The sequence below is a fragment of the Notolabrus celidotus genome, chromosome 2 (assembly GCF_009762535.1).
Source record: "Notolabrus celidotus isolate fNotCel1 chromosome 2, fNotCel1.pri, whole genome shotgun sequence".
Lineage (NCBI taxonomy): Eukaryota > Metazoa > Chordata > Actinopteri > Labriformes > Labridae > Notolabrus > Notolabrus celidotus.
In genome coordinates, this window is record NC_048273.1 from 37830038 (window position 1) to 37840553 (window position 10516).

A 10516-nucleotide genomic window follows, 5' to 3' on the forward strand; every position below is an offset into this window, starting at 1 on the left:
TTTCTTGAAACTTTTGTGCCAACAAAATTCTTTGAATTCCATTTAAAAAGTATCTTAACTCACAGGTGTCAGGTGAACGCAGAGTTAAAATAATGTTTTGCTTTGGTTGCGTGATGTCTTGATACGCAGCTGTCAGCTAAATAGTTCAGTGTCTGTGTTCGTGAGCGAATCATACGTCAGTGCTTTGCTAAACCAGGATGATCACATTCACCAGAAGTTGACTGAGCATTTGAAGATGAAAACACTTTCAGGATTAAACAGTGTGCAGAGCAAGAGAAAAATGTATTACTTCAAAAACACTCACAGGTGTAGTCAGGCCTGCTCATTGTTCATTCAGAAATTCCCTCTCAAGTTTTGTTCAAAGCGAAAAAAAAAGCCTGCAGCAGTCTGAGGAAGACGAGTCCAGAGAGGAAGAACAGACTTTCTGGAAAAGGAAAATTCCCTCTTTGAGATAATTATCGCCGCCTCCTCCGTTATAATGACTGGTCAGATTTTAAACTTCATTAATGAAGAGATGGTTTAGTGAGTCAGTTTTGGACAGCTTGAGCTGTGAGGAAGCACATCTCTTTTTGAGTAAAGCTCTTACATACAGTAGTTGTTTCAAGTCTGTGCCCCGCTCTGTGGCTTTAGGAGGAGCTTTAGAGGACCACAACATAACAGGCCTGGAAATGTTTTGTATTGATTAAATATGCAAACATTAATTGTATCAAATGATTAAAGAGGTGGTATTATGCTTTTAAATATTTTACAAACAAATGTTAAATTAAAATGTTAAATGAACTCAAAGTGCGCAAAGAGTATTTTTGGACTGGATGAGACTGCATTCTCTGAACGGCTCGTTTGAACAGTCACGTGAGAATTCAACAAGATCAACACGAGATTTTCTCAAATCGTGACATCACAAGTTTGTTAACCTCCTTAAAGGGGATGTTTTCATTTTAAACAGAGAAACACAACTTTAGAAGCCTCCTTCACTGTTGCCATGTACATTATCTGAAATGAACCAACAGATGCTTAAATGAGGGTTTTCAAAGACACCAATCTGGGATAAGTAAAGGGTTTTTTGGAGCTGTAAATAATGTAAAGCTACGACAAACTTATCAGAGGGAAAATATAAAGAGGGAAATGTGAGCATAATAATAAAACAGCCTCAAATTCACTGTAGTCAGCAGGGCTTTTGTCTTATATCAACAATAAGCTGTGTTCATCTCAACCCTCAATCTAAAGTCATTGATAACCTCAAGGCCAAACACTGCTCACATCTTCAATTTTATAGAATAGAATAGAATACAACTCGATACAACGCAAGACAATATGATGCCGTGTTGATTCGTTATTACATAATACAGTACAATTCAATGCAATATGTTACAATATAATATGACGTAATGCTATACCATTGTGATATGATACAATAGTCTACAATACAATAGGCTATCAGAATCGGAATCAGCTTTATTGTCGTTGTACAAGTCCAATGAAATTTCGTCTGACTTCTCTCCGTTTAAAGATAAGAATTTAACAAGAATTTATATGCCAGGAAACGGGCAGGTAGCATCACCGCTGACCCCTCACACCCTGGACACAAATTCTTCAAACTCCTCCCCTCCGGCAGGCGCTACAGATCACTGTGCGCCAAAACAACCCGCCATAAGAACAGTTTCTTCCCCCAGGCTGTCACTCTGATGAACACTAAACCATAACAGTGTCATACCTGTCAGATAAATACTCTCTGTAAATATACATGTAGATACACAATGCAACAATTCTCAAGCAGAATTCCATATTTCTATTTTTTGTATTATTTAACTTCTATTTTATAATGTAAAACTACCTCTGCAACTCACCACTGCACTTTATCATATTATTTTAGCCTGTACATATTAGTCAAGCCTATTTTTTGTTTCTTGTATTTATAGCTAAGGTTATTGTTATTATATTTTTTTATTTATTTTTTATTGTAGTTCTTATTCTTATTCTTATTCTTATTCTTATGCCTTGTACAAAGAGAGCACAGTTTACTAAAGTCAAATTCCTTGTGTGTTCAAGCATACCTGGCGAACAAAGCTGATTCTGATTCTGATTCTGATATAGGAAAGAAATGTCCATCAGAGACGACAGCTTGGCCATAATTCTCCTGTCAGCCACCACCTCCACAGGGTCCATGAGCTGGCCTTCTTCACCAGTTAGTTCAGTCTCACTCTCCTGTATCCTGTCCGCCCACAGCAGGTGAAACCCTTCCAATGTGGTGTTCGTGTCCGGTGTTAGCTCTGTTAGCATGATGCTACTCTGGTGCTGGGTTAGCTTGTCCACCTTATCGAAGATAGATCTTACATTCTCCATAACGGTGGGTGGAAGGACAGGTCCATGTCGTCTTTTTTAGCTTGCACCTCAGTACCAGCACGTCGTCCGTGCCTCCTTCTCCTCAGCTCGCAGGGAACATCAGGCCTAGCATCGTTTAGCATCAACATGCTACGGGCTGCTGACAGCTGATCTCGTATGTAAACAATGGTAAACCATGGTTACATGCTGGATCTCCGGACACACACAGGAACAAAAATAGAAAAACACCACTGCAAACGTAGACAGTTTGGTGTCCATGGCCAACAAATGAGTCATTACAAGTCATGACAGGCTCCAAATACAAAGAGAACTAAACAGATATGAAAAAAGAACAACGAAGAGAGAGCTGCTGCAACAAGCAGCCACTCAAGCGGCGCTAAGCAACAATGTGATGCTGTACATTATACCATTCAATGTGTTACAGTTGTTGTATCTTGACCGCCCGTGATGTGTAGATGCAGAAGAAATCTTCGTGACACTGGCTTGCTTGCATAGTAATACGTTTATTACAAGAATCAAAACCAGTATCGAACAAGCACCCGGAATGCTTGGGAGAACAGCTCTGCAAATCTGCTGGCTCCCAGAATGCTGTTGACCAAGACCTTTAATAGGTCTTTGAGCCAGTGACATAGCCTACTAGAGAGTCCAAACTTATCTTAACCTCTAGTTATTTATTATACTCTCCTGGGCTCTGCTGGCCTAAGGGTCACAAAACGTGTCCATGCATGTCACTAAATTGGAAAGGGGTTTCAATCTAATTTCCTTGAGAGTCTGGGAGAACATAGGTTTCTCCTTGACTTGTTTTACGTCAGTTACTTATTAACTATCAGATACTTCACAGTACAATATGATCCCATACAATACATTAAGAATCGTATGGATACAGTACAATGAAATTTAAAGTAGTTGTGTTTTATATAATCATACATAATACAAACATTTTCAAAGTATAGACATTTCAAACAAAGCCAACAGTCGTGTATTGAGTTGTGACTGAACACGCAGAGGCAGAAGCGAAATGCTTATTTGAGTGGAGCCTACATTTTCTGTAGTTTTGGGTAAAGAAACATAACATCAGGTAAATCATTCACACTTATAAGTTTCAAAAACAGCTTTGTAAACACTTTTGTGAAAACCGAAAGTGAATAACAACAATAGAAGCATGTCCTTTTAATACCTTTTTAACATTTTGTACAGTAAACTTCCAAACTTGATATTATATTGAACAATAGGACACAATGCGTAAAAATAAAATGTCACACAGTATGATAGGGTATGACATTAAGCATTATAATCTTTGTTCACTTAAAGATATTCTTCATATTTTGTTCACAGTTTTGCTCATGTTTCTCATCATCCTTCATTTGTGAGTTTCTGAGTAAAACCCTGGTGCACCTCAGTGGTTCAGTTTGACCCTACATGCAGTTCAGAGTTAAATCAGATCCAAACCTCTGGGATTTCCTTTTTAACCCACGAGGAGAGCATGAGTTATGTCTGCCATTCTGCCATGTTTGTCTTGCAGGTATAACCACAGTGCTGACCATGACCACCCTCAGCAGTGTGGCCCGCACGTCTCTACCCAGAGTGTCTTATGTCACCGCCATGGATCTCTTCGTCACCGTCTGCTTCCTGTTTGTCTTTGCTGCTCTGATGGAGTACGCAACATTGAATTACTACTCATACAGCACTCGAAGACCCAGCTGCATGCACCCGAAAAGATCTGTGAGTCAGCCCCAAATCATGTCCTTTATTTTTTTACATGCAAATATGTTGAATATGCTTGTAGCTGTATAACTAGTGAACTCATTAATGATCCAAATGACAGCCTGACGCTTTTTGAAATAGAATTACTGCCACTCTCTCCAAAATTGGATTTTCTCAGCCTGAGCTTTTGTTTTGTAATCACAAGACAGAAGTGTGAAAACCTCCCAGGGTTGATGATGTGACTGCCCTTTATAAGCTCTCCTGATAAGACTGCTTCTATTTTAAGGGACGCTGCATCAGTCTGAACAAGCTTTCCAGACAGACAGGCCTTTTCTCGCCTGTCAACAACTGAAGGCAGAGGTTTCAGACTGTCACTTCATGTTGTGTGCAATAAAGTCAAGCCTTAACCTGTAATGTAAGACCAAAGTCCTCTAACATTAATAGTCTGAAGATAATATAACACCTCTGAGGATGTTATTAGGAACTGTCTCTTTTAAATGAACAAGCTTTAATTGTTTAAGAAGAATGCACTCTTCTTCTTCGTCAAACTGAGTAATGTAAACAGTATATTCATGACAGTTTCAGAGTCGGTTCGAATGTTGATGACACATCATCAAAAAACTCTTATTACCCTTTAAACAGCAGAGGAAAGCTTACACAATTTTTCACAGAATTTTAGGTTTGCACTTTGTCTTTTACCCATTTTGCATTTTGAAATTAAAGATGCATGGTATAATTTTAAAATGCATGTTTTTTAAAGAGTTGAACCTCAATTAAACTTCCTTAATTAACCCTCAAACCTTCAATCTCAACGGTGAGGATGGGCCCTTATTGCCAGACCAAAATAGAAACCCCCCAAAAATTACAATATAAATTTAAAAAGTTACCTTTAATCTTAATTTTTTTTTTAATTAAGTTTGGCTTCTTAACCACCCCAATTACATATTTATCCAAATAACTGAATGTGGAAGTTCAGAATATTTCCTCACACTCCTTGTTTTTCCGTAGCAAAGATGTTGAAAAAATTTCCACAACATTTTTTGAAGATGTTAAAAACTGGATTTAAAGGAGAGTTTTTTTTCACAGACTATGAAGATGTTGATAAAACATTTTAGTTCAGACCACATTTACTTGTAAAGATTGCTTCAGAAACAAGATTCATCACACATTCACACATGTAAATACTATGATTGTAAGTCTCATCTCATACAAATAGAGGCTGAAATGACTGTATGAGTGAGCAGTGTATCACAGGTGCACCATCAAAACGTTTCAGTTCACGAGCTGGTTTCATGCAGGTCACCTGCTTTCAAGTTAGGTGTGCATCATTGTCCACCACGCAGGTCTTTCAGAAATGCTCTCTCTGTTACATACAGATACGAATCAAATCAATCTGCATCCTGAGGTCTCTGCCTTCATGGTCAGAGCTCCTCCCCCAAAGAGTCTGAGCATACGCAGTTGTTTCTTCTTCAGTGGGGGAATGTTTAAAACTGCTTCATTCACTTTGTCTCTTAACTTCTTTGTAACATCATCATCATGGCTATGAAAAATACAATACATTGGAATTATGTCCTTGCATTTATTTAGATATATTTCAACTGCTGCTAAAGATAGACTTCAGAGAAACACCATCACAGTCATCATTTCCTCCCTCCACTTGAAGTATAAGTTTGTTTACTCACACATTGATGTTGTTATTATTTTAACCTGGTGAAATTGTTGCAATGAGGTCTCAAACATTCAGACCTAATGTCTTCCTGTTTTCATATTAGAATTTGAGAAATGCTCCTTTATGCAAAGAAAGGAACAGAAATTCAGTTCATACATTTGTGTCTTCATGTTTTTAGATGTTGTTATTGGAGTATCTCATCCGAAAGTTTGTAATGCCCATTTTAGTTTTGTTACAGCCAGTTCTTCATTTATCCAAACAGGATTGCACACACAGCTGCCTCTTGCAGCAGATAACTTCTGTTTTGGTTGGGTTCAGTCCAGCTTATTTACCCAGTGTAAATAAATATTGCTGCACAGTATTTCTTTGGATCTGTTTATTTGGTTTGTGTCTAGTATTTCATCCCCCTTTGTCCCACTCTGCATGGCTCTTCATATTCTATCTCAGCCTCATGTGTGTCTTTTTGAACTCCCCGAAAGAAGAGCTGCAGAGTGAAAATGGATTTTACGCCTTTCCACATGAAAATGTGTTTAAGAGTAATAAAGAGGATTCTCAGCCTGAGAAAAGATATATGAATATTCTTTAGTGGTCTTAAAGGAGCTTCTCTGAGCCTGGGGCCATCTTGACATGGGATAAGATCTCAAATTTTAATAAAGAGTCAGCTTGACAAACTAAAGGCTTGGTTTTGAAGGATGTCTTTGTTTATTGAGCAGAGAGATCTATGCAGGAATACATGGGTTTATCCTGTTGTTCTAACAAAAGTAAAATGATTATATTACATGTTGGTTAGAGCTGAACTCTTGTATATAGGGAGAGGATGTCTAAGCCTCTGTTTAATTGAATTATACATTTAAACTTAAATAAATTCAACACTACATGATGACGATAGTTATCCTGTCAATGTTAAGTGTTAGTTTAAAAATTGAGGGCTCGTACAGTCCCAACAACTCTCATCAAAGTAATATTTTTTTACACGCAATAAGTTATATTTGGCATACATGAAAAGCCAAGGCAGGGAGAGCATCAGCAAAGACCTCCAGGAATACAGAACAGTGCGAGCATCAGTGATAATATGACACTGGTAAAATCAGACACAGCAGAAAGGAGGAGCAGGGGTGGAGGAGGGTTGCAAAGCGGTTTGCAGCAAGAGAAGGCAGGCTGAGCAGTTTACATAGAAAGCCCATTTTACAGTTCAGCAATTGGATGTGTAGATGAAATCAGCTGAGCTGTCAGCTGATAGGGGCTGGTGTTATCAGCAAGTCATGTTCTGTCTGCTGAGCTTGACTTCGTGGCCTGACTGAACTAAGGCTGTGTTCAATTTAATCCATTCAAACATAGAGAGGATCAAATATGGCCACAAATAAAACAGATTAATACAAGGGGGAGATTGTCATAATGCAAAATGTCAGTTTTGCTTCACAGTTTCATGGTTTTGAAGAATTGATTGTCTCCTCAGATTTATTGTTTATGTACAGAACCGGAAACAATGATGATAGAGACCTGAGAGACAGAAAAACCCACAATCATGACTGAATCAGGTTAAAGTGATGAAACGAATAAAAGCAAGTCTTTAAAACAGAGGTAGAGTAGGTTTATCCTGAGCCTGTGTGAAATGTAGCTAAGGGGCTGTAACAAAGCTGGATTTGAATGGGGAACCACCAAAGAGGCCTTGCTGTGCCATTCTATATGTAAATGCACATACAAATGTACTGTTAATGTTCGATCAAAAAGAAAATGCTAATTTTACAGCTACCTAATGTGTTTGCTTAAAAAAACATAATGGCTTTATGTATGCATGTATCAGCTTTAACGGTGGCCCAAGGCTTCAAAATATGAGATTATAATATGACTATAATAATGTATGTAATCCCTTTGTGTGTGTAGAATGTTCACTTACAGAGATACAAAATTGAGCTCATCCTTAAAGGATTCATAAAGTATGCCTGCTTCTTCTGCTTCTTCGTAACATGTAATGTCAAGTTAGTCTAAATGATATTGGTATTTAGGACATGAAACCATAATAAACTAGAGGTATAAATAAATAATAAACTACTAGGTTGTAGTTGGGTGGGGTTTAGGCACCTAACTTTTGTTTGGTTGAGCAAAACAATATTATTTGGATTTAAATAAGTACTAACTAACAGAATAGTTGCAAAACTACTGTACATAACTCAATGTACATTACCAATACTTGACACCAGTTGTTGTTTGGATGTAACTTACTGGTATCAGTGCTTATCATTACTACCCTGTGATGTGTGTCCTATACTTAAATCCACAAGTTTCCTTTAAAGGGACCTACATGGTACCACTGATAATTCAGATCTATGACGAGTTGAGAGAGAGAAATCATCTGTGAAAACTTCCAGGAAAGACACCTTCACGGCTGAGTGAAGATGACTTAAACTGAATAATCTTTCTTCTCATTTCCTTCAGAACTACTCAGTCCTGGATGTGAGACCTCCACACACTACCATCACTTTAAACAACTCCCTGTACTGGCAGGACTTTGAGGACGCTTGTGTGTACGAGTGTTTGGACGGAAAGGACTGCCAGAGCTTCTTCTGCTGCTACGAGGAGTGTAAAGGAGGAGGGTGGAGGAAAGGACGCGTGCACATAGATTTATTAGAGCTGGACGCTTACTCGCGTGTCTTTTTCCCAACCTCTTTTTTGTTATTTAACATTGTATATTGGGTAGGCTATCTCTACCTTTAGCACTTTGCAGAAGATGGACTGAACATTATAACTGGGGAAATATATAATTATTGAAATGGTAACGCCAAATAAACTCTTCCCCATGGTACCTGAAGCTGTTACCTGGAGACAAACGGAGGGGAAAGGCCTGTGCCAAGACGAGATTTCTGCCTTTGTGACTTCAGGTACGAGAATCAACACAATACTGACTCCCTTCATTATGCTGTACACAGAGGAGGACGGGACGGACTGTGTGCTAATGACGATTTCAAGACAAAGACGGAAATGTGCTTTGCGCTGCTCCCTGAAACTTCTCTATCAGGAGGAAGACTTGTGTTGTAGGGAGAGCGCTGGCACGATATTATCCAGCCATCAGTCAAATCCAGTTGATGAAAATCCAAGGACATTCAAACCATTCATAGTGCCTTCCTCTGGAGGGGTAGATACTATCTGCTACAATAATCAGGGAATAATGATTTATACGAGAAAAAAGAAGAGCCTGGCTTTGACTGATTATGGCTGTTCTCATTCAGAGCTTTGAGGTACATTTATAAAACAGCCATTTGTTGTAACAACCACATGAAGAATCACTCACTTTTTATCTCTTCTCACTGACTTTCAGCCATTTGGCATGACTCATTCCTCCTGTTTGCAACACTATTAGCAGCTCCGGTACGGTGTGATAAATAAATTGGTTCCCAGGGAAGAAGACGATTTGATTTAACCTAAAAGCAGAAAGAATAATAAACGCATTCTTGTCACAATTGTTTTTAGGTTTAGGTGTTCGTACGGACACAAATCTGTCATCAGAGTAGAAAATTAAACTTTAATGTGAAATGAATTGCTGTGGAGTCAATCCAGCAGAGCACTAACTGTGACATATTTGAAGGGGATAGTCTTTGTGATCATTTAGAATAAACTTATACCGGCTTTCTTTTTAACGGCCAGATAAAAAGAATGATGCCATTTATTATGAGCCGACAGTTAACTAGCTTAGCTTAGCATAAAGACAGGAAACCAAGTTGCAACTCCTAGTGTTGAAAAGTGAAGCTGCAGTTCCTCCAGTCTCCACTTTGGGATGGCTGCAAAAGCAAAGAAATCCCCATCTGAGTTCATTTTAAAATATCCATTTTACAGCAAATTTAACGCGTTTAAATTCTGCTTCAAAAATAAGTTCTTTATACCCACACACTGTATGGGGGTTGATTTTTATTGTAACTGATTCAGTTCATATATTGGCATAACAAGGTGCATGGTCACGTAAAGTCACAAACAGGCGCAGTGTAGTTTTTATCAAGGAAGCTAAAAGAGCACCTGAGTTTAACCATCTAAAGGTTGACCAAAAGTTGGCAGATGTAGCATTTCCAATATGGCCACTGCCATCGTTTGGCTTTAAAATCCCTCTTTAGAAATCAATGGGTGACGTCACAGAGACTGTGTCCATGTTTAACACAGTCTCCGCTGGCACTAGCCTAAAAAATATGATCATAAAATCAAACTGTGAAAGAACATTACATTTTTCATGAAGTTTGTTTTTCTAAAAATTTAAGTAATTTAAAAAATCACAACCACAAATGTGAATAAAACTATATGTTGACAATTAATGCTGCTCATGGGTAATGTTACCTGCTTTGGAGCGGTGGTTGTCAGGTTCAACCTTCCTAATTGAATAACAATAATTGATAGTATTGATTTCTTTTACAGCTGCAACTTTGTCTGAAGGTTAGAACATTTTTTTTCTTTTTCCTTTACAGTTTTGGGAGTCACATTTTTATTTGTTTGAACTCTTTTATGCTGAGATTACTTAACTGGTTGCTGTCTTTATATTTATTTCCAGTGATAGTCAGTGGTATCAATCTTTTTTTTTTTAATGAATAAGCAGTTTGCCAGAATGTGAAGACGACTGACGTCTGACAGGAGCAGTGCATGAGCCTGTATTGTAGAGAACTGAATCAGGAGTTGTGGAAAACACAGAACTATGGTTAAATATAATTACAGTGGGGGAAGCATAGCAGTTTATCTCTGCAAACTGCACTGTCACAGATTGGGACCCTCTGAGATGAAATACCCAGGGAACAAAGGCAGCCATGGGTGTAATTCAAATTT

General features: G+C 38.2%; 1 protein-coding gene across 1 annotated transcript in view; it reads left to right on the plus strand.

Annotated features, from left to right (window-relative positions):
- Window positions 1-9967, plus strand: part of LOC117825736 (gamma-aminobutyric acid receptor subunit gamma-3) — a 143304-nt gene extending 133337 nt beyond the window's left edge. Inside the window, exons 8-9 of the mRNA XM_034701669.1 lie at window positions 3866-4065; window positions 8153-9967. Of these exons, the coding sequence (XP_034557560.1) occupies window positions 3866-4065; window positions 8153-8431 (479 nt within the window). The 3' untranslated portion in view covers window positions 8432-9967. The remainder of the gene's footprint in view (window positions 1-3865; window positions 4066-8152) is intronic.
- The last annotated feature ends 549 nt before the right edge of the window (window positions 9968-10516 follow it).